The 25,572-nt window shown below is 38.3% G+C and overlaps 1 protein-coding gene across 3 annotated transcripts in view; it reads left to right on the forward strand.

Moving 5' to 3' along the window:
• The first annotated feature begins 627 nt into the window (after positions 1-627).
• VPS13A (vacuolar protein sorting 13 homolog A) overlaps positions 628-25,572 on the forward strand; it is a 268,740-nt gene continuing 243,795 nt past the window's right edge. For 2 of the 3 annotated variants that reach the window (XM_043890712.1, XM_043890714.1), the window contains exons 1-3: positions 628-904; positions 20,986-21,029; positions 23,948-23,990. In XM_043890712.1, the coding sequence (XP_043746647.1) occupies positions 805-904; positions 20,986-21,029; positions 23,948-23,990 (187 nt within the window). In that variant the 5' untranslated portion in view covers positions 628-804. The remainder of the gene's footprint in view (positions 905-20,985; positions 21,030-23,947; positions 23,991-25,572) is intronic. The other variant, XM_043890713.1, reaches the window with a different exon arrangement.

A 25,572-nucleotide genomic window follows, 5' to 3' on the forward strand; every position in this document is an offset into this window, starting at 1 on the left:
AATTTACTCTTTACTTTCCTCTCTCGATTTGCAGCCAGGGAAGTTAAGTCACCAACTGCGTCACCTCTCCAAGCGCTCGGAAGACTGAGCAGTGCACTTACAGGCATCCAGACACGCACGCTGGACTGACCTAGGAAGCCAGCACCGCCCGGGTTCCGCCTGTACCTCCCAGCTTGTAATAATAAGTGTGAAGCTCCCCGGGACTCCACTTGAGAGCCTCCAGCCTAACTAACGCGTAAGGCATGTTTAATCAGCCGCCGCTTTACTCAGATTTAGGACCTCGCGGCCCACGTGGGGGCGTGTCTCCTCAGTTAGGGGCGGGGCGTTCCAAGCCGGGAGTAACCACCGCGCCCCTGGCGCCCCGCCCACCGCCCCGCCCCCGCCCCCGCCCCCGCCCCCGCCGCCAGTGGGGAGGCCAGACGGCCGCTGGGGGCGGGGTCAGAAATGTCTGGCAACTCCAGGTACTTGTCCGGTTGCCTGGCGATGGGGGAGGAGGCGGGGCCGAGGAGAAAAAGGAGCCGCGCTCCGCCCGACTAGGGCAAGATCTGGAGAGGCGGCCGCGCAGCCGCCTTAGCTCTCTCTCGGGCCTCGCGCTCCGCCCAACCCTGGATCCCGAGCCGCACATGCGTAGCGCGAGCGACCGCCTCCGCCCCTCATAGGGCTCGTGGCGGGGCTACGCGTCCGGCGCGGGTGGCACCACGGTCGGAGCCGCCCAGGAGCCGGTGAACCGAGCAGTCTCGTGAGAGGGGCTCGGGAGGGCAGGCGCAGGAAGAAGGGGCGCCGCGTCCACCGCGGCTGAGGAAGATGGTGTTCGAGTCGGTGGTCGTGGACGTGTTGAACCGGTTCTTGGGGGACTATGTGGTGAACCTGGACACGTCCCAGCTCAGTCTGGGCATCTGGGCAGGTAACGAGACCGCCGCAGTCCCTCCATCTCGCCTCCCTCCCGTGCTTCCGTTGACCGAGCCGGCCCTGCCTTCTTGGGGCCTCGGGCCCAACTATGCCACCTGCCGCCGCCCTCGTTTGGGGTCATGTTACGTAGAGCCTGGAGGCAGTTGCTGGGCCTCCACCGGCGAGTTAGTTTTTTGGCTGGAGGGGATTGGGGTCTCTGATGCTGGATGAAAAGGCCGCCCCCACCCCCCTTTTCCGCCGAAGGGACCCACAGTGGACTCCAAGGGTCTGGAGTTCAAATTCCACCGACCCGCCCTTTTCTGCCCCTCGAGGTCCGGTTTCAGCTGTGTTGGGCGAGGGGCGGCCTCGAGACACACCTGGGCTTGATCTGGTCCCTGTCATTTTCGCCCCTTCGGTTGTGATGGAGGTCCCGGCAGCCCACGGAGGGCCGCACGCCGCCTCGCACGTGAAAGCAAGGAGCTGTGACCGGAGATGCCGTCCTCCTCACGCGCCCAGCCTCCGGGTATGGCCAAACCCTGCTGGCTGCTCGGCTCCCCCTTCCGGGCTCACCGCCTCGAGTCTGGGAGATTCGGCTGATAACAGAGCGAAAACTCCTGTGCAGGATCGCTCGAAAGACTGGTGGTGTGTTGTCAATTTACAACCTGACCCAGCAATGTGTCAAGCTTGTTAAGGCCTTGGGGTTTTGTGGGTCGCATTGAGTCACTGAATTTTTAAAGAAGCTAGGTGCGCTGTGTAACATCCCAGACCTAAAAGAGACCTGTCCTTATGCTAAGTGAGATGTGAAGTTGGATGGTGAAGGACTGAGGCTTTACTTTGTATCCGTTTATTCTGGTGTATTTCCTTATTTGGAGTTTCATTTTTAGTGCTGTGATTCCACCTGTTTTTGTATTACACCCTTATCTATTTTAAACACCCATTAGAAATTAGATTCTTTTTCTTATGAAATGTCTTTCCCAGGCCAAAGCTAGGGTTAATTTCCTTGTGTTATATATATATATATATATTTAATTTTAGTCTTTTTGAATATGCACACACTTGGCAGCCTTCTTCTAAAGTACTTATTTATCGTGGTATTTCTCCTTTATTTAATAGTGTAAATAGGTAATTTAGTTTGATAAAGAAAACCTCTTAACTACTGTTGATATCTGGTACCTTGGTAGAGAGTGGGACTGCAGGAATGAAGAACATAAATGCTAGCTAAGCAGCTCTGACTAGTACCGGAAATTTACAGATAGTTTAATCTGTGCTGCTTTTCATTTGTAAAACAACAACGATAAAACTTGTCTCCACCCACTTCAGTAGGAAGCCTTGAGAACATTTTGTGGTGTGCTTTGCTTTTAACCTGTAGTGGAAAATTGCTTTTACTTCAAGGTGGAGGTTGGTGTAGAGTTTGATTTATTAGTGGATTTGTTAATTTAAAATACTTTACACTAAATTCACTCTTGTGATGCACAGTTCTATCAATTTGACAAATACAAGGAAGCACGTATCCAGCATCACGATATTGATACAGAAAAAATATCAGTTCAGTTCTGTCGCTCAGTGGTGTCCGACTCTTTGCGACCCTGTGGACTGCAGCTCACCAGGCCTCCCTGTCCATCACCAACTCCCGGGGTTTACCCAAACTCCTGTCCACTGAGTTGGTGATGCCATCCAACCATCTCATCCTCTGTCGTCCCCTTCTCCTCCTGCCTTCAATCTTTCCCAGCATCAAGGTCTTTTCTAATGAGTCAGCTCTTTGCATCAGGTGGCCAAAGTATTGGAGTTTCAGCTTCAACATTAGTCTTTCCAATGAACACTCAGGACTGATCTCCTTTAGGATGGACTGGTTGGATCTCCTTGCAGTCCAAGGGACTCTCAAGAGTCTTCTCCAACACCACAGTTCAAAAGCATCAATTCTTTGGCACTCAGCTTTCTTTATAGTCCAACTCTCACATCCATACATGACTACTGGAAAAGCCATAGCCTTGACTAGATGGACCTTTGTTGGCAAAGTAATGTCTCTGCTTTTTAATATACTATCTAGGTTGGTCATAACTTTCCTTCCAAGGAGCAAGCATCTTTTAATTTCATGGCTGCAATCACCATCTGCAGTGATTTTGGAGCCCAGAAAAATAAAGTCTGACACTGTTTCCACACCTCAGAATTCCCTCTGCTGCCCCTTAGTAGTCTCCCACCCAACTCCTACCCTTCCTCCTGGCAACCATTGGTCGTTTTCCATCCCTACAGTTTTGCCTTTTCTAGAGTGCCATATAAATGGAATTATGTGGTATGTATCTTCGTGGACCTGATTTCTTAGTATCATTCCTTTCACTTACTAAATGAAATGAATGTGAGAGGCATTCATGTGTGGCATGCATCAAAATTGTGCAACTGTTGGTACATCTAATTCCAGAACATTTTCAACACTCCAAAAATAAATCTCATACCTGTTAATAATCACTACAAATTTATCGCCACCTTCCTCTGGCAATCACTAATACACTTTTTGTCTTCTATTGATTGCCAATTCCGGACATTTCATGTAAATGGAATCATAATATACATGGTCTCTTGTTTCTGGTTTCTTTCACTTAGTATTATATTCTCAAGGTTCATTTATATTGTAGCATATATCAGTATTTAATTCGTTTTTGTGGCTGTTAATGACATTCCATTGTATGGGTATAACTCATTTTGTTTATCTGTTCATCACTTGATGGACATTTAAATTATTATTACTTTTTCCTTTTATGACTAATGCTGCTGTGAACTTTCATGTACAGGTTTTTCATGGACATATACTTTAAGTTCTCTTGTGTATAGAGGTGGAATTCCTGAGTGATATGGTAACTTTGTTTAGACATTTTAAGGAATTTCCAAACTCTTGAAAATTCTTTAAGTATTATGGATGCAAGTCCTTTGTAAGATAGGTGATTTGAAAAATACTTTCTCGGAGTCGTTTCCAAGGCTGTCTTTTGTAAAACAAAAGTTTAAAATTTTAATCAAGTCCAGTTTATCAGAATTTATGAGTCATGCTTTTGGTGGTGTATCTGTGAAATCTTTCCCTAACCCAAAGTCACAAAGATTTTCTACTGTGTTTTATTCCAGAAGCTTTATGATTTTATATTTTACATTTTTTGAGTAATAGGTAGAATTTAAAATATTCTTGAAGAATTTAAAAAGCAATAATAATTCCTGATAAACTTAGAGGATTAAAAAATTCTTTGAAAGTCTCAATAATAGAAACTAGGTGCTACATAGGAAAATTTTAAGATTATGGACTTAATATTTTATGGTCTAGTGTCAGGAGGACCTGTTAGTAAATGTGTGCTTTTGCTAGGCTTCTGTATAGTAATCCAGTTAATATCACTATTGGCATATGAATAGTATAATTAGTATACAGAAGTTAAATTGATGGTTTCATATCTAATAATGGAAAATTTGTTTCAGAGATGTTCCTTTGAAAATTAGCATTCTTTTTTCCTTAGAAACATTGTTATATTTGAAGTTTACAAAGCTGATGATGATACAGTAGGACAGTGCCACTGGACTGTGTGTGCGCTGAGGAGACTGAGTCCTGGAAGCATCTATTTTGTGGAAGGAGAGAGAGGAATTGAGTTTTTTCTCAAACTGTTGGCAGATTCTGATGTTGATAAAGTATATATTTTAAACAGTGTCAGTTCCACCCTTCCATCCTTCCTGTGTATCATCTATTTAGGGAGTTGGTAGTACTTCGTGGACACATCTGCGATTAGCCTCCCAACTTTGCTAAACCAACTAGTGTTTAATATTTCATTCAAGAGCTAGGCTGCATCAGAATCAGTCATATGTGATTGTTAGAAATACAGATATTTTTGGAACTACTTCGCAGATACTATAATTCATTTATTGAAAGTAGGACACCCTGCACCAATACTTTTTAACCAAATGACACAGGGGATTGTGACATCCAAATAGGTGCATTTTAAGGGCACTTTCAGGGCAAAAATATTAGAAATTCAGGGGCAGAAGTAGTAGTAAGGATGTCTTGTGTAATAGAATTATCATTTGTAACATAGAGTGTACCTTTTAATATTATAGTTTTCTTTCTTCTCACTTATTTTCTTTTTTTGCTCCAAAATTACAATACTTGGGCAAATTAAAAAAAATTTGTTATGCCTGACATCTTTGTGTAATACTAGAAGTTCAGACTTCTTTTTTTTTAAAAAAAAAACTAAATTGCATATTCTGTTTTTGAAATGTAATCTGTTAAAATGTTTCTCTTTATGTATAGTCTTAGGTTCAGTTCAGTTCAGCTGCTCCGTTGTGTCCCTCTCTTTGTGACCCCATCGACTGCAGCATGCCAGGCCTCCCTGTCCATCACCAACTTCCGGCATTTACCCAAACTCATGTCCATTTAGTTGGTGATGCCATCCAACCATCTCATCCTCTTTCGTTGCCTTCTCCTCCCACCTTCAATCTTTCCCAGCATCAGGGTCTTTTCTAATGAGTCAGTTCTTTGCATCAGGAGGCCAAAGTATTGAAGCTTCAGCATCAGTCCTTCCAGTGAATATTCAGAATTGATCTCCTTTAGGATGGACTGGTTGGATCTCCTTGCAGTCCAAGGGACTCTCAAGAGTCTCCTCCAACACCACAGTTCAAAAGCATCAGTTCTTCAGTACTCAGCTTTCTTTATAGTCCAACTCTCACATCCATACATGACTACTGGAAAAACTGTAGCTTTGACTAGATGGACTTCTGTTGGCAAAGTAATGTCTCTGCTTTTTAATATGCTGTCTAGGGTGGTCATAGCTTTTCTTCCAAGGAGCAAGCATCTTTTAATTTCATGGCTGCAATCACCATCTGCAGTGATTTTGGAGCCTAAGAAAATAAAGTCTCTCATTGTTTCCATTGTTTTCCCATTTATTTGCCATGAAGTGATGGGGCTGGATGCCATGATCTTCATTTTTTGAATGTTGAATTTTAAGCCAGCTTTTTCACTCTCTTCTTTCACCTTCATCAAGAGGCTCTTTAGTTTGTGTTTGCTTTCTGTCATAAAGATGTGTTATCTGCATATCTGACGTTACTGACATTTCTCCCAGCAATCTTGATTCCATCTTGTGCTTCATCCAGTCCGGCAGCAGTTTTTATATCTTCATCACATACCCCTAATTTGTTCTTCCTTCTTTCCCTCTCTCCTTTTGTAACGACAAGTTTATTTTCTATTTCTGTGAGTCTGTTTCTGTTTTGTATATGCACTTATTTAGATTCCATATATAGTTGACATCATATATTTGCCTTCTCTGACTTTTTTCACTAAGTATGATATTCTCTGGGTTCATCTTCATTGCTGTATATGGCTATATTTCATTTTTATGACTGAGTACTATTTTGTGTATGTGTGTGAGACATCTTTTTAACCCAGTCATCTATTGCTGGACAGTTGAGTTGTTTCCATGTCTTGGCTGTTGTAAGTAGTGCTGCTATAAACACTGGGTTGGCTCTGTCTTTTTCAATTAGTTTTCTTTTTTCCTGGATGTGTACCCAGGAGTGGAATTGCTGGATCATAGTCTAGTTTTATTTTTACTTTCTAAAGGGACCTCCTTACTGCTTTCCACTGTGGCTGTACCAACTTACATTCCCACCAACAGTGTACAGGGGTTGCCATTTCTCTGTATGCTCTCTAACATCAGTTATTTGTAGACTTTGTGATGATGGGTATTCCAGCAGGTGTGAAGTGATACCTCACTGTGGTTTTGATTTCCATGTCTCTAATAATTAGCAATACTGAGAATCTTCACTGCCTATTTAGCCTTCTGTATGTTGTCTTTGGAAAAATGTCTATTCAGGTCTTCCACCCATTTTTTGAGTAGATTGTTTGTTTTTTTGATATGAACTGTTTGCATATTTTGGACATTAACCCCTTGTCAGTCGCATCATTTGCATCATTTTCAAAATTAGGAACTGTGAGATCGCCAACATTCCTTTGAGGGTTGTTTTGACTGTGGGTCCTTTGAGATGTCATATGAATTTAAAAATGAATCTCTCTATTTCTGAAAAGAATTGGGATTTAATGTGGATTACATTGGATCTGTAGGTTGATTTGGGTAGTATTGATATCTTAACAATATTGTGAAAATAGAATGTTTTTCTATTTATATGTGTGTTTTCTTTATTTCAACAATGTCTTATAGGTTTTGGGGTATAAATCATTCTCTTCTCTCTCCCTGTGTTTTTTCCTATGTATTTTGTTATTTTTGATACTGTTGTAAATGGCTTCCTTGGTGGCTCAGTGGTAAAGATTCTGCCTGTGATAAGATGTGGGTTCGATCCCTGGTTGTGGAAGTTCCCCTGGGGAAGGAAATGGCAACCCACTCCAGTCTTCTTGCCTGGGAAGTCCCATGGACAGAGAACCTGGCAGGCTGCAGTCCCTGGGGTTGTAAAAGAGTTGGACACGACTTAGCAACTAACTAGCACAATTGTAAATGTAATTGTTTTCATAGTTTACATCTTGTATTGTTAAGTGTATAGAAACAACTGATTTTTGTATTTTGATTATGTATCCAGCAACATACTGAATTTATTTATTCTAGCAGTTTTTTTTGTGGAATATTTTTCTTCATGTAAGATCATGTTGTCTATGAACAGAGAGAATTTTCCTTCTTCCTTTCCAATGTGGATGCCTTTTATTTATTCTTCTTGGCCAATTGCTCTGGCTATGACATTGTGTTGAGTAAAAGTGGCAGAAGTGGACATCTTTATCTTGTTCTGATGTTAGAGAAAAAGACATATCTTGCACCATTACATATGAAGTTCATTGTGTGCTTTTCATATATGGCTTTAATATCTTGAGATAGTTTACTTTTATTCCTAATTTTTTTAATGTTTTCATCTTGAAAGAATGCTGAAGTTTTTTGAATGCATTTTCTTCATCAGTTTAAGTGATCCTGGGTTAATTGATTCTGTTAATGAGGTGTATTACCCTGATTCAATTTGTATGTTGAACCATCTTTCCATTCCTAGACTATTACATTGAAAAATAGTGATAATTCTTTTTTTTTTTTTAAATAGTGATAATTCTTTTAGTGTACCATTCAATTTTGGTTGCTAGTATTTTGTTGAGGATTTTTGCCTCAGTATTCGTGAGGGATACTGATCCGTAGTTTTCTTGTGGTCTCCTATGCTTTGGTATCAGATTAATGGAGACCTATGTGCAGTTTGGAAGTGTTCCCTTCTCATTTTTTTGGAAGAATTTGAGGAGGATTGGTGTTCTCTTTTAAATATTTGGTAGAATTCGCCAGTGAAGCTCTTCTGTTCCGAGCTTTTATTGTTGTCATTGTTGCTGGGATGTTTTTGATTACTGATGAAATCTCATTACAAATCTGTGCAGATTATGCATTTCTTCATGATTCATTAGTGGTAGTGTGCATGTTTCTAGGAATTTATCCATTTTATCTAGACTTTCAAATTTGTAGACACATAGCTGTTCATAGTATTCTTATAGTCCTTTTTATTTCTGTAAAATTGGTAATATCCCCTCCTACGTTTTTCATTTTAGTTACAATTGACCCTTGAGCAACACAGGGGTTAGGGCTTCAAACCCCCACACAGTTGAAAACCTGCATATAACTTTACAGTTGGCCTTCCATATCTGTGGTTCACGTCCTCAGATTCACCTGTGATGTAATTCTGAAGTATGTATTGGAAAAAATCCACATACAAGTGTACCCACAAAATGCAGAGCGCTGTTGTTCAAGAGTCAGTTGTATTTCACTCCTCATATATCTTTCCTTTTCTCATTTGCCTTTCGCATCACTTCTTTTCAAAGCTATTTTGTAAGGCCTCCTTAGACAACCATTTTGCCTTTTTGCATTTCTTTTTCTTGAGGATGGTCTTGATCCCTGCCTCCTGTACAGTGTCACGAACCTCTGTCCATAGTTCTTCAGACACTCGTCTATCAGATCTAATCCCTTGAATCTGTTTCTCACTTGTACTGTATAATCATAAGGGACTTGCTTTAGGTCATACATGAATGGTCTAGTGGTTTTTCCTGTTTTCTTCAATTTAAGTCTGAATTTGTCAGTAAGGAGTTCATGATCTGAGCCGCAGTCAGCTCCTGGTCTTGTTTTTGCTGTCTGTATAGAGCTTCTCCATCTTTGGCTGCAAAGAATATAATCAATCTGTTTTTGGTATTGACCATCTGGTGATGTCCATGTGTAGAGTCTTGTCTTGTGTTGTTGGAAGAGGGTGTTTGCTATGACTGGTGCATTCTTTTGGCAAAACTCTGTTAGCACAAGGCCAAATTTGCCTGTTACTCCAGGTGTTTCTTGACTTCCTACTTTTGTATTCCAGTCCCCTATAGTGAAAAGGACATCTTTTTTGGGCGTTAGTTCTAGAAGGTCTTGTAGGTCTTTATTGAGCCATTCAACTTCAGCTTCTTCAGCATTACTGGTTTGGGCATAGACTTGGATTACTGTGATATTGAACGACTTGCCTTGGAAATGAACAGAGATCATTCTGTCGTTTTTGAGATTGCATTCAAGTACTGCATTTTAGACTCTTTTTGACTGTGATGGCTACTCCCTATCTTCTAAGGGATTCTTGCCCACAATAGTAGATATAATGGTCATTTGAGTAAAATTCACCCTTTCCAGTCCATTTCTCCTCCTGCCTTCAATCTTTCCCAGCATCAGGGTCAAATGAGTCAGTTCTTCGCATCAGGTGGCCAAAGTATTGGAGTTTCAGCTTCAGCATCAGTTCTTCCAATGAATATTCAGGACTGATTTCCTTTAGGATGGACTGGTTGGATATCCTTGCTGTCCAAGGAACTCTTAAAGAGTCTTCTCCAACATTACAGTTCAAAGGATTCAGTTCCTGGGTGCTCAGCTTTCTTTATAGTCCAGCTCTCACATCCATACATGGCTACTGGAAAAACGATAGCTTTGTTAGCAAAGTAATGTCTCTGCTTTTTAATAAGCTGTTTAGGTTGGTCATAACTTTTCTTCCACGGAGCAAGTGTCTTTTAATTTCATGGCTGCAGTGATTTTGGAGCCCCCCAAAATAAAGCTTGACATTGTTTCCACTGTTTCACCATCTGTTTGCTATGAAGTGATGGGACCAGATACCATGATCTTAGTTTTATGAATGTTGAGCTTTAAGCCAGCTTTTTCACCCCCCTCTTTCACTTTCATCAAGAGGCTCTTTAGTTCTTTGCTTTATGCTATAAGTGTGGTGTCATTTGCATATCTGAGGTTATTGATATTTCTCCCAGCAGTCTTGATTCCAGCTTGTGCTTTATCCAGTCCAGCATTTTTCATGATGTACTCTGCATATAAGTTAAATAAGCAGGGTGACAATATACAACCTTGATGTACTCCTTTCCTGATTTGGAGCCAGTCTGTTGTTCCATGTCCAGTTCGAACTGTTGCTTTCTGACCTGCATACAGATTTCTCAGGAGGCAGGTCAGGTGGTCTGGTATTCCCACCTCTTTGAGAATTTTCCACAGTTTGCTGTGATCCACACAGTCAAAGGCTTTGGCATAGTCAATAAAGCAGAAGTAGATGTTTTTCTGGAACTCTCTTGCTTTTTTGATGATCCAGCAGATGTTGGCAGTTTGATCTCTGGTCCCTCTGCCTTTTCTAAATCCAGCTCGAACATCTGGAAGTTCACGGGTCACGTACTGTTGAAGCCTGGCTTGGAGGATTTTGAGCGTTACTTTGCTAGTGTGAGAGATGAGTGCAGTTGTGCACTAGTTTGACCATTCTTTGGCATTGCCTTTCTTTGGGATTGGAATGAAAACTGACCTTTGCCAGTCCTGTGGCCACTGCTGAGTTTTCCAATTTTGTTGGCATATTGAGTGAAGCACTTTCAGAGCATCATCTTTCAGGATTTGAAATAGTTCAACTGGAATTCCATCACCTCCACTAGCTTTGTTCATAGTGATGCTTACTAAGGCCCACTTGACTTCGAATTCCAGGATGTCTGGCTCTAGGTGAGTGATCACACTATTGTGATTATCTGGGTCATGCAGATCTTTTTTGTATAGTTCTTCTGTGTATTCTTGCCACCTCTTCTTAATATCTTCTGCTTCTGTTAGGTCCATACCATTTCTGTCTTTAATTGAGCCCATCTTTGCATGAAATGTTCCCTTGGTCTTTAGTTTTCTTGAAGAGATCTCTAGTCTTTCCCATTCTATTGTTTTTCTCTATTTCGTTGCATTGATCACTGAGGAAGGCTTTCTTATCTCTCCTTGCTATTCTTTGGAACTCTGCATTCAAACGGGTATATCTTTCCTTTTCTCCTTTGAAAAACGGCAAAATGGTTGTCTGAGGAGGCCTTACAAACAGCTGTGAAAAGAAGACAGTGAAAGGCAAAGTAGAAGAGGACCAATATAGTCCTGGTTTTTATATTTGCCTATTTAATCTGCCTTTACTGGAGAACTTTATATTTCTATGTAAGTTCAAGTTAAAGCCTAGCATCCTTTCTTTTTTACTTGTAGGGCTTTAAAATTTCTTGTAAGGCAGCTGTCTTGGTAATGAACTCCCTCAGTTTTTTTTTATCTAACATTCGTATCTTAATTTTACCCTCATTTTTGCTGGCTAAAATGTTTGGTTGACAGTTTTTAAATTTTAATTCAGTACTTTAAATATATCATTCCCTTGTTACTTTGCTTGTACTGTTCTGCTTAGAAATCCACTGATAATCTTACTGAGGTTGCTTTCTCTTGTTGCCTTTAATAATCTCTCATTATTCTGTTTCTTGCTTGAGATTCTTGAAATTTGTATATTCGTGTGTTTCCTCAAATTTCTAGCTATTATTTGTTCAGATAAGCTCTATATTTATCTTTCTTCCTTGTGGACTGCATGATTAATGTATTGTATCTCTTCTCTTGGACTCCCATTGTGTATGTATTGACCCACTCAGTGATGTACCATAAGTTCCTTAGCCTCTGCTCACTTTTCTTCATTTTTTTCTTTTTTGTTCCTAGTTATTTTCAAATGACCTGTCTTCAGATTTTCTAATTCTTTTCTTTTTGTGCTTGTTGAAGACTGCTTTGGATTTTCTCTAGTGAGTTTTCAGTCCAGTTATTCCTTCCACCTCTATTGGAGTGTGTGTGTGTTTTCTACTTTCTTTCAAGACTTATAGTTGGTCAAATTTATATACAACATTGTATAAGTTTCAGGTGTGCAACATGTTGGTTTGATACATTTGTATATTGCAGTATGATTACCACCATAGCTTTAGCTAACACCTCTATCATGTCACATACACATCATTTTTGTGTGTGTGTGTGGTGGGAATGCTTAAGATTTAGTCTCTCAACAGTGTTGAAGTATATAGTAGAGTATTTTGGCTGTAGTCACTCTGCTCTGCATTAGATCTCCAGAACTTAATTAACTCCTAGTTGCAAGTTTGTGTTTTTTAACATTTCCCCAATTCTCCCACATTCCAATCCCTGGTCACCACTGTTCTACTGTTTCTTTAAGTTTGACTTTTTTAGATTCTTTAAATAAATTATATCATACAGTGTTTGTCTTTCATTGTCTGTCATCTCACCGTAAACCCCTTAAAGGGGGTCCATTCATGTTGTTCCAAATGACAGGATTTCTTTTTCATGGCTTAATATTCCCTTTATATATAAACCACATCTTCTTTATCTATTCATCTTGATGACACTAACTGGTTTCTGTATTTTGGCTATTGTGAATAATGTGCAGTAAACTCGGGAATGCAGAAATCTTTCTCGTATCCCATTTTCTTTGCCTTTGGATATACATGAAATGGATTTTCTGAATCATATTCAAGATTTTTTAGTCCCCATTTTCTGCAGTTTGATCATGGTATGCCTAGGGGTAGACTTTTTCTTATTTCCCTGCTTGGGATTTTTGGAGTTTCCTGGCTCTGTGGTTTGGTGACTTTATCATTAATTGCAGAAATTTCTTAGTCATTATTGCTCCAAATGTATACATTTGCTCCTCTTTCTTTTGCCTTCTGATATTCCTATTATGCCTAGGTTACAGCTTTTAGAATTGTCCTACGGTTCTTGGACATTGTTTTATCATTTTAATTTTACCTTTCTCTTTACGTTTCAGTTCAGAAGTTTTTATTATTTTATTATAGAAGTTTATCTATTTGGAAGTTTATGTTATTAATATTTACATACCTTTAAACTTGGTGATTTTTTAAAAAGTATGTGAAATGATTTAAACTTTACTTAAAATGTACATTTTCAGACTTGTTCAGTGTTGTAAATTTATGGATAGGACAAAATAGAAATTATCACATAGTTACATTTTATTTTTATTTCTAATTTATTTTTTCATTGAAGGTAAGATTCTTTAAATCTGTTAGTGCTTTACAGTTTTCAAATGTTTCACATATATGATTTCATATAATTGCATAATTACCTTTTCCCCCTTCATCTCTATATTGTTGCTCCCTCCTTCCCTCTCCCCACTGGTAACCACTGGTTTGTTCTGTATATCTGTGAGTTTGCTTCTTATTTTATTCACTAGTTGCATTATTTTAGACTCCACATGTAAGTAATATACTTTCTCTGACTTATTTCATGTAGCATAATGCCTTCCAAGTCTGTCTGTGTTGCTGCAAATGGCAATAATTTATCCTTTCTTGTGGCTTTATGCTATTTTTTTTGGCTTTATTCTATGTGTGTATTACATTTTCTTTATCCATTTTATCTGTTGATGGACACTTAAGTTGCTTCCATTTCTTGGCACTTGTAAATAACATGGCTATGAGCATTGGGGTGCGTGTGTATTTTCTAATTAGTGTTTTTGTTTTTTTTTCCGAATATATACCCGGGAGTGGAATTGCTGAGTCATCTGGTAGCTATATTTTTAGACTTTGAGAAGCTTCCACACTGTCTTCCACAGTGGCTGCATCAGTTTACATTCTCACCAGCTGTGTACCCGGGTTCTCTCTTCTCCATATCCTTAGCAGCAGCAGTTACTTGTCTTCTTGATGACAAACCATTCTGACAGGTGTGAGGTGATATCTTATTGTGGTTTTGATTTGCATTTCCCTGGTGATTAATGATGTTGGGCGTGTTTTCATATGCCTGTTGCCCATCTGCATGTCTTCTTTAGGAAAATGTCTATTCAGTTCCTTTGCTCATTTTTCAGTCTTTTTTTTTTTTTTTTGGCTGCTCTGTGTGGCATGTGGGGTCTTAGTCTCCTGACCAGGGGTGAGCCTGGGTCCCCTCCATACAGTGGGAACACGGAGTCACAACCATTGGACCCCCAGGGAATTTAATATCTCAGTGAGGGGGTTTGATATTGAGTTGTATGAGCTTTTTTTTTTTTAACTAATTAATTTTAGTTGGAGGATAATTACAATATTGTAATGGTTTTTGCCATACATCAGCACGAATCAGCCATGGGTGTACAAGTGTCTCTCCATCCTGAGCCGCTCCCAGCTCCTTCCTCACCCCATCGCTTGATGTTGTCCCAGAGCAGCAGCTCTGGGCGGGCTGCATGCCTTGAGCTCACACTGGTCGTCTGTGTTACATGTGGTGATGCACATGTTTCAGTGCTGTTCTCTCCAGTCATCCCACCCTCTCCTTCTCCCACTGAGTCCAAAAGTATGTTCTTTATGTCTATGTCTCCTTTGCTTGCCTGCATGTAGTATTCTCAGTACCATCTTTCTAAGTTCTGTATATATGCTTTAATATACAGTATTTCTTTTTCTGACTTACTTCACCTCTGTATAATAGGTTGTAGGTTCATCCATCTTATGATTCAAATGAGTTCCTTTTACTAGCTGATAATAGTCCATTGTGTATATGTACCACAACTTCCTGATACATTCACCTGTTGATGGACATCTAGGTTGCTTCCATGTTCTGCTGCTGCTGCTAAGTCACTTCAGTCGTGTCCGACTCTGTGCGACCCCATAGACGACAGCCCACTAGGCTACCCTGTCCCTGGGATTCTCCAGGCAAGAACACTGGAGTGGGTTGCCATTTCCTTCTCCAATGCATGAAAGAGAAGTCGCTCAGTCGTGTTTGACTCTTAGCAACCCCATAGACTGCAGCCTACCAGGCTCCTCTGTCCATGGGGTTTTCCAGGCAAGAAGAGTGGAGTGAGTCGCCATTGCCTTCTCCGTGTCCTAGCTATTGGAAATAGTGCTGCAGTGAACATTGCTATACATGTGTCTCTTTCAGTTCTGGTTTCCTTGTGGTATATGCACAGTATTGGGATTGCTAGGTCTGTGAGCTGTTAATATATGTTGGATGTTGTCTCCTTATTGGTCTTATCATTTGGAAATATTTTCTCCTACTCAGTAGATCTGTCTTTTTGTTTCGTCGATAATTTTCTTTGCTGTACAAAAGCTTTAAGCTTAATTAGATTCACTTTTTTGCCTCTTTCTTTGCGATAGAAGACGGATCCAAAAAATGCTGCTGCAGTTAGGCCTTTAATCCAGGTTGAATTTATTTTTGTATATGGTGTTATAAAATGTTTTAATTTTATTCTTTTACATGTGGCTGTCCAGTTTTCTCAGCACCACTTATTGAAGAGACTGTTTTCTCCATTGTATATTCTTGTAGACTGACTGTAAATATGGGGATTTATTTCTGGACTCTCCTCTTACATTGATCAATGTGTCTGTTTTTGTGCCAGTGGTATACTGTTTGGATGGTGATTTTTTTGTTGTTTAGTTGTTTGGTCGTGTCCAACTCTTTGTGACCCAGTGGACTGCAGCACACCAGGCTTCTCTGTCCTTCACTGTCTCCCAGAGTTTGCTAACCATCTCCTGGAGTTTGATAACGATAGCTTTGTGGTACAGTATGAAGTCAGAGAGGGTGATTGCTCCAGCTCTGTTCTTTTTCAAGATTGTTTGGGCTATTCAGGGTCTTCTGTGTTTCCATGCAAAATTATTTGTTCTTGTTCTGTGAAAAATACCAGTGGTATTTTGATAGGGGTTACATTGAGTCTATACTTTGCATTGGGTAGCATGATTAATTTTTGTTTTTTTCCTGAATACAGATCTTGTACCTCTTTGGTTAGATTTACTCGTAAATACTTTATTCTTTTTGATGCAGTAATATATTGGTTTGTTTCTTTAATTTTTTTATAGTGCATAGAAAAGCAACAGATTTCTGTATGTTAATTTTGTATCCTACAAATTTACAGAATTCACTGATGAACTACAGTAGTTTTCTGGTGGCATCTTAACGATTTTCTGTGTAGAGTACCATGTCATCTGCAGTGACAATTTTACTTTTTCCTTCCCAGTTTGGATTCATTTTATTTCTTTTTCTTCTCTGCTACGGCTAGGACTTCCAAATCTATATTGAGTAAATGTGGCAAAAGTGGACATACTTGTCTTGTTCTTGATCTTAAAGGAATGCTTTCAGCTTTTCAGCATTGAGTATAATAGTAGCTGTGGGTTTGTCATATATGGTCTTTGTTATGTTGAGATATGTTCCCTCTCTGCTTGCTTTCTGGAGCATTTTTCTCATACACGTTGAATTTATCAAAAGCTGTTTCTGCATCTATTGAGAGATTCATAAAGTTTTTATTCTTCAGTTTACTAATGTGCTGTGTCACACCGATTGTTTTGTGGAGATTGAAAAATTCCCTCCATCCCTGGGATAAATTCCACTTGATCATGGTGTATGAGCCTCTTAATGTATTGCTTTAGTCAGGTTACTAGTATTTTATTGAGAATTGTTGCATATGTGGTCATTAGTGATACCAGCCTGTTATTTTGTTTTTTTTGTGGTATCTTTGGTTTTGGTTATCAAGACGATGATGTCTTCATGGAATGAGTTTGGAAGTATTCTTCCTCTGAAGTTTTTGGAGTAGTTTTAGAAGAATAGGTGTTAACTGTAAGTGTTTGGTAGAATTTGCCTGTAAAGCCGTCTGGTCCTGGAGTTTTTGTTTATTGGGAGTTTTTAATCACAGGTTAAATTATAGTACTTGTCGTTGGTCTGCTCATGCTTTCTTTTACTTCCTGGTTCAGTGGAGACTTTCTATGTTTTCAAAGTAGCAGCTTTTAGTTTTCTTGTTCTTTTCTATTTTCTTGGTATCCGTTTCACTTATTTCTGCTCTGATGTTTATGATTTCCTTCCTTCTGCTAACTTTGAGTTTTGTTTGTTCTTTATCTAGTTGCTTTAGGTATAAAGTTATGTTTTTTAATTGAGATTTTCCCTGTTTCCTGAGGTAAGCTTGTATTGCTATAAACTTCCCTTATATGACTGCTTTTGCTGCTTCCCATAGGTTTTGGATTGTTGTTTTTTCATTTGTCTCTAGGTATATTTAAAATTTCCTCTTTTATTTCTTCAGTGACCCATTGATCATTCAGTAACACATTGATTAACCCATGTAGTTGTGTTTTTTGCAGTTGTTTTCTTTTAGTGGGTTTCTGACCTTATAGCTTCGTGGATGAAGAGATGCTTGATACGATTTCAGTTTTCTTAAGTTTCCTGAGACCTGCTTTGTGGTTCAACATGTGATCTATTCTGGAGAATGTTCTATGTGCACTTGAAAAGAATGTGTATCCTGCCGCTTTTTGATTGAATTCTGTCTGTATATCAGTTAAGTAGATGCGGTATAGTCTGTCCTTTAAGTCCAGGGTTTCCATTTTGATTTTCCATCTGGATGATCTGTCCATTGATGTACATAGGGTTGTTAAAATCCCAACTATTATTGTATTACTGTTGATGTCTCTTTTTTCATCTTTTAAGATTTGCCTTATATATTTAGTTGCTCTTCTCCTGGGTGCACATATATTTACACTTGTCTTGTCTTCTTCTTGGTTTGATCCTTTGATCAGTATGTAATGCCCTTTTCTGTTTTTTGTAGCAATTTTTTTTAAAATCTATTTTAATTGGAGGCTAATTAGTTTATATATTATTTAATATATTGCCATATATCCACATGAATCGGCCATGGGTGTACATGTGTTCCCCATCCTGAACCCCCTCCTACCTCCCTCCCCATCCCATCCCCCAGGGTCATCCCAGTGCACCAGCCCCGAGCACCCTCTCTCAAACATCAAACCTAACTGGCGATCTGTTTCACATATGATAATAATATACATATTTCAATGCTATTCTCTCAAATCATCCCACCCTCGCCTTCTCCCACAGAGTTCAAAAGACTGTTCTTTACATCTGTGTCTCTTTTGCTATCTCACATATAGGGTCATCGTTACCATCTTTCTAAATTCCATATATATGTGTTAATATACTGTATTGGTGTTTTTCTTTCTGACTTACTTCGCTCTGTATAATAGGCTCCAGTTTCATCCACCTCATTAGAACTGATTCAAATGCATTCTTTTTAATAGCTGAGTAATATTCCATTGTATATATGTACCACAGCTTTCTTATCCATTCGTCTGCTGATGGACATCTAGGTTGCTTCCATGTCCTGGCTATTGTAAACAGTGCTGCGATGAACATTGGGGTACACGTGTCTCTTTGAATTCTGGTTTCCTCGGTGCACTGCTGGGTCATACGGCAGTTCTATTTCCAGTTTTTTAAGGAATCTCCACGCTGTTCTCCATAGTGGCTGTACTAGTTTGTAGCAATCTTTAAAGTATTTCATGTGATATAAATATTCCCAGTTAGGCTTTCTCTTGATTTCTGTTTACATGAAATACCTTTTTTCATCCTCTCTCAGTGTGTGTGTATCTCTAGATCTGAAGTGAGTCTTGTGTAGTGGGTCTTGTTTCTGTATCCATTCAGCCACTCTGAGTCTTTCAGTTGGAGTGTTTTGTCCACTTACATTTAACTTAATTATTGATATGTATGTTCTTACTGTCATTTTGTTAGCCATTTTGTATTTGTTATTGTAGGTTTTCTCCCTTTCTCCTCCCCCCCTCACTTTGTTCTCCTGTGATTTGATTAATATCTCTTGTGTTATGTTTGGGATTCCTTTTCTCTTTTGTGTGTATATCTATTATAGATTTTTGGTTTGTGGTCACAGTGATGTTTTTGTGTATAGCAGTCTATGCAAAACATAATAGCCCAAACATCCCTTCATGAGAAAGGAAATACTGTTAAGTCCAGGAAGTGCAGAGAGTCCCATGCATGATCAACCCAAGGAGGAACTCACAGAGACATACATTAGTCAAATTGACAAAAATTAAAGACATTGAGAAAATACTAAAAGCAACAAGGGAAAAAAACCACACATAACCTACAAGGGAATCTCTATAAGGTTATCCACTGATTTTTAGGAGAAACTCTGCAGGCTGGAAGAGAATGGCACAATATATTCAAGGTGATTAAATGATAAAATCTACCTTCAAGAATACTGTACCCAGCAAGGCTCTCCTTGAGATTTAATGGAGAGATCAAAAGTTTACAATCAAGCAAAAGCCAAAAGAGTTCAGCACTGCCAAACCAGCTTTACAACAATTGTTAAAGGAACCTTCTTTAGGTGAAAAAAGAAAAGACCATAATTGAAAACACGAATGTTATTAAATGAAAAGGTCAGTGGTAAGGGCAAACAGACAGTAAAGGTAGGAAGTCATCCACACACACAAAACTAGTAGGCAGCTTTAAAGATAAAAGTAGAAAAATTATCTACCCACAGTAAGCTGCTGTTGTTGTTTAGTCGATCAGTTTTGTCCAACTCTTTTGGGACCCCGTGGACTATAGCCCACTAAGCTCCTCTGTCCGTGGAATTTCTCAGGCAAGACTACTGGAGTGGATTGCCATTTCCTTCTCCAGGGGATCTTTCCCATGAATCAAACCTGTGTCTCCTGCATTGACAGGCAGTCTTTACCACTGAGCCACCAGGGAAGACCACAATAAGCTGTTAAGGGATACACAAAACAATTAGATACAAAACATAGTATGAAAAATAGTCATCGCGAAGGGATACAAAAAGTAATTAGATATAAAATTTAGTATCAAAAATAGTCATTGTGCAGGGAGGAGAGTGCAAATGGTGTTTTTAAAAAATGCATTTGAGATCAGCAACTTAAAACAGTTGTATAGATTGCTGTGCAAAACTTGTCGTAATCAGAAAAACCCAAAATCTAAAATCGCTTGTACTTTAAATGGTACTACTACTAATATCTAAATTTAGTTTTATATGTGGATATTAACTTTGGACAAATTAAATATTGTTATCTCTTAATTTTTCTTCAGTGTCATGTATTTTTAATTTTGTTGCACTGGAAGCCCTTTTAAAATTTGTTAAAATATATTTGATAGAAATATTTTTTCTATCAAGTTTAATTTTTAACCAGTACATAGAGATATATAACATTATAGACTTAAAGCTATTTATTTAGAGGAGATACATTTTAATGTAAAATAACATTTACAATATAATACTTTTTCCAGTTGTACTAATTCATTTTATGTCTGTGTAGTATATTGATTTACAAAAAATTCAAAGCTGCCAGTTCAAAGAATTAGCTGTAAATGGAAGGTTTAAGCTCTACTGTTGAACACTGCAGTAGAAAAAACTGTGATACTCCATATACCTATGTCATTCACCCAATATATATTGGTCAGTACCCCAGTATATTAACGTTTGTTTCTAATTGTACAAGTCACTTCTATTAGATGTTCACTGATGTTTATTTCTTGGTGTTTTCCCCATATATCATGTGAACATCTAGACAACAGTTACTCATATTCAAATTACTGCTTAAAAGTGAAGGCATTCATTTTCTATAGCAGAATCAAAACATAGCAAGATAATGACAACACTCAGTATCTCTAGGAAATCCTTATTAATCTCACATGGATGAATTAAAAATCTTTCCCATTGCTCATTGCAAATATACTTAAGTGCAGTAATTTTTTCCAGTAATTTCTTACATCATGCTATGTTGGTAGATTCATATTATATGTATAATTTTGATGAAAATGTATTCATTTTCCTTGAGCTACAGCTGTATAGGTCAGAACTTATAATAAATGATGTTTGCTCAAACATAGACTCTTAGACTAAGTTGAAGAATGAAGGGGAGCCAACAATTACAGTTGGATTCTGTTTCTATTTACATTTTGATAACTGTTTTCCTTAATAGGACATTTAGGAGTGAGGTATACCTACCTTGTTAAAATAAAGGTTATTTGAATATTTCACTTTTAGTTTTTTATTGTTTTTTTTTTTTTCTTTTAGGAGCTGTGGCCCTGAAGAATCTTGAAATTAAAGAAAATGCCCTGGTATGTTTTGACTATAAATACTTTCTTAGGTTACATGAACAGGTTACATTTAGGTTACATGAACGTCTTCCTGATTTGTCATCTTAAATTATTTAAGTTTAAGAAAACTTTTAAAAAATAATTTTTATGAACTGTGAATTTTGCAAAATGGACTTTCAGTCTCCATAGAAATACAGCCTGACTGTAATTTCCCCCATTAAAAATATTTCTAAAATTTCTCTCTTCTTGTATGCTTTCATTTTAGATTTTTAACTTACCTCTCCAGTCATCTTCATTTTTTTTTTCCTGGTACAATTTTAATTATATATCTATTTTTGCCATAGAATACAGTGGCATTAACAGTGTTGTGCAACCATCATCACTATGTATTTCTGAAACATTTTTATTACACTAAGGAAAGCTTTGTCACCAGTAAGAAATAACGTAACTCCCCATTCCCTTTCCCCATTCACCCTGCTAACTTCTGCTTCTATTAATTTGTCTATTCCAAGTACCTCATATAAATGGAATCATGCCGTGTTTGTCTTTTTTTAATCTAGTTTACTTAGCGTAGTTCCTTTACGGTTCATCCATGTTGTAGCAGTTATCAGGAAATCACTTCTTTTTATGAAGGCTGAATAGTGCTGTATGTATGTACTGCATTTTGTTCACTTATCTGTTGATGTACACTTGGGTTGTTTTTGCCTCTGTCTCTTGTGGATAATGCTGCTATGAATATTAGTATTCACATCTGTTGAAATCCTAGCTTTCATTTCCTTTGGGTAAATACTTAGGAGTGAAATTGATGGATTATTTGGTAATTTTATGTTTAGCCTTTTTAGGACCTCCCACACTAACTCAGTCCATAAAGAATCCACCTGCAATGTAGGAGACCCGGGTTTGATTCCTAGGTTGGGAAGATTCCCCTGGAAAAGGGAATGGGAATACACTCCAGTATAATTGCTTGGGAAACTCATGGATGGAGGAGCCTGGTGGGCTCCAGTCCATGGGATCACAAGAGTCGGACACGGCTGAGCCATTAAACCGCCACCACACTGTTTTCCGTAGCAGTTGAACTACATTATGCAGGCATGCCTTGGGGAGTTTGTAGGCTTGTTTCCAGTCCACTGCAGTGAAGTGAATACTGTCACAATAAAGCAAGTCGAAGAATTTTCTGGTTTCCCAGTGTTTAAAAGTTATGTTTACACCGTGTATGTGCCCAGCTGCTCAGTCGTGTGTCTCTCTGCAACCTGACGGACTGTAGCCCATCAGGCTCTTTGTCCATGGAATTTTCTAGGCAAGAACACTGGAATGGGTTGCCATATCCTACTCCAGGGGATCTTCCCAACCCGAAGATCAAACCCGCGACTCTTGCATCTCCTGCATTGGCAGGCAGATTCTTTACCACTGTGCCACCTAGTGTAAAAAACCAGTGTACATACACCTGTTAAAAACTAATGCTGTTGGGAAAGTGGCACTGATAGATTTCCTTGGTGAAGGATTGCCACAAACCTTCAATTTGATTAAAAAAAAAAAAAAGACACAACCAAAAAAAAAATCAGTATCTGGGAAGTGCAACAAAGTAAAGCACAATAAAATGAAGTATACCTGAATTCGCACCATCAGTATACAAATTCCAATTTTCCATATCCTTGATAACATTTACTTTCTGTTTTTTTGATAATAACTATCCTAATGAGTATGAAGTGGTAAATCTTACTGGTTTTCCTTAGTACTTCTCTAATGATTAGTGAGGTTGAGCATCTTTACATGTGCTTGTTGACCATTTTTATATGTTCTTTGGAGAAATGTCTATTGAAAAGCATTGCTGATTTTTAAAAATCATGGTTCTTTTTTTGGGGGGGTGGTGCACTTTGGTTCTTTACATATTTTGGCTATTTCCCCTTGTCAGAAGATATGATTTGCAAATACTTCCTCCCATTTTGTGGGTTGTCTTTTGCTTCCGTTAATGGTGTTATATACAAACATTTTTTATGTAAAAAATTAAATTTTGATGAAATTGAATTCATCTTTTTAAAATTGTTGTTTCCTGTGCTTTCCATGTGATATCCAAGAAATCACATGATTTTGTTTTCTTCTTAATTTTTTTTTTTTTTTTAGCCCTCATAGAAAAACTTTATTGGAAAGGAGGGAAAACTACCAAGATATGAAAGAAGACAAAAATAAAAAAAGTTCAGACATAAGGTGTATGACCTTGGTTTAGTGGAAACGGAACCCTTTGGTGGTTTGTAGTTAGTGACCTGTATTTTCACTGCTGCTGCTACAGCTAAGTGGCTTCAGTCGTGTCCGACCCTGTGGGAGCCCATAGACGGCAGCCCGCCAGGCTCCTCCGTCCTTGGGATTCTCCAGGCAAGAACGCTGGAGTGGGTTGCCATTTCCTTCTCCATGAATGCGTTATTGTTTTAGTTCTCACATTAGACCTTTGGTTCATTCCGAGTTAATTTTCATATATGGCATAAGATAAGGGTCAACTACATTCTTTTTGCAAGTGGATATCCAGTTATCCTAGTACCATTTATTGAAAAGGTTGTCTTTTCTCCCATTGAATGAGTAGAAATTTATTTGAGGATTTTTTTTTTTTTTTGCACTAGTGGTTTAGTTTCCCTTCAAATACAAACTGACAGTGAAATTTCCCACTTTCTTTTCTTTTTCAAGCAGCGTAAAAGCTGTAGTGGTTCTGGTATGAGTAACTTCGGCAGTCAGTATTGCTGTAGAATCTTTCGCTATTTAAGGTGATCAGGCTCTGAATTTTATGGATTTGAAGATATTGCAGTTATGTATTTAGAAACTTAAATAAGTATTGAAGGTAAAGGTGTAAGTTAACTTAAATCCCTTAAGTAATTTTGGGAAGAAAAAATTAGTTATGTGTTTTGCAAACTGTGTATGTACTAAGATTTTACATATATATTTTTTTGTAGAGTCAACTGGATGTACCATTTAAAATTAAAGTTGGCCATATAGGTAAGCTGTCTTTATTACTTGTATGTCCTCCTGTTAGACATATAACCAGAATGATATGTCTAATACCTCTATAATGTGATCTTTATAATGTTTCTAAGCATAAATTAAAAAAATCATGTGTTTTCATCTACATAAAACTTAGTTGTGTAACTTAAAATGTGTTGTGGTCCACATATCCCTTGTTGAGTGTGAAATACTTTTTAAAAATATTTGTTTTTAGCTGTACTGGGGCTTGGTTGTTGCAGGCGAGCTCTCCCCAGCTGTGGTGAGTGGGAGCTGCTCTCTAGCGGAGCTGTGAGGGCTTCTCCTTGCAGCAGTTTCTTTTGCTGTGGAGCACAGGCTGTAGGGCATGTGGGCCTCAGTAGTTGTAACATGGGCTCAGTAGTTAGCACTTGTGGTCTCCAGAGTGCAGTGTGAGCTCAGTAGTTTCGGCACACATGCCCAGTTGCCCGATGGCATGTAGTGTCTTCCTGGACCAGGGATCGAACCAGTGTCCCTTGCATTGCAGGGTGGATTCTTAACCCCTGCCACCAGGGAAGCCCCAATACTTGTGAAATTATACATTTGTTAAGTGTTGAAATGAGTTGAGATCCAAAGCATTAAAACTAATAGAGAGCCTGACTGTTTCAGTTTCTTAAGTCTGACCAGTTATCATTGCTGTGTTCTGATTGGCCATGGATAAGTGGCATAAGGAATTGGGTCCGGAGCCTCCAGGCTGTGTGGTCAGGGACCAATCAAAAACCTGGTTTCCATTCTGCTAGTTTTCTAGGAAACACTATGCTAATTTTCTTGTATTACATTTCCAGTTTCTGTAGTTTACATATACAGGTTGAGCAGAATATACTGGCTCAATATACTAGTTGTACAGAAATTGATTCAAATGTGTTTAATAAAGACATATGTTTTATTTCTTAAATTATTTCAGTTTATTGTTTTAACGTTATTGCTTAAACTTTATTGGTTTACATATTGTGCAAGATGATAGTATTATTATTTGTGACTTAAAAGCAGTGTTATGCAGATAATTTGTGTAGAAGAATTTATGTAATGTTATTGCAGGGTATTGGTGTCACTTGGAGAACAAGGTGTTTTGAAAGCTTATATAAATTACCTAATGAAAATCTCCACAATTTTGTGCTCTTATAGTTGGTATTAGACCATATGCCAAAGAAACTTTTTTCATTTACATTGCTAGGACTCTAATTCTGTTTTTTCTTCCTTTTGCCCCCATAATTTAAACACTACTTAGTATAAATAAAATGGGGAAAATGTCACCCATTACTTTTCCACCTAATATATTTATTTTTGCAAATTTTTACATGGTTTTTTACATGTGAACATCTTGACTTGGAAACATGGTGTATGTAGGATTTTATATATTTTTAAATTATCATTTAATAAAGATTCCTCATAATCCATATTGATTTGACCTCCCTTATTTCTCAATATTGCATACTACAAAATTTGAACAATGTAATCTTATATTTCTATTGGTCCACAAATTTACAGTAAACATTTTCATATACTTTTTGAAAGTATTCTGAAAGGCATTGAATTTTATAACTATGATCATTGTGAATCA

The sequence above is a fragment of the Cervus elaphus genome, chromosome 29 (genome assembly GCF_910594005.1).
Source record: "Cervus elaphus chromosome 29, mCerEla1.1, whole genome shotgun sequence".
Classification (NCBI taxonomy): domain Eukaryota; kingdom Metazoa; phylum Chordata; class Mammalia; order Artiodactyla; family Cervidae; genus Cervus; species Cervus elaphus.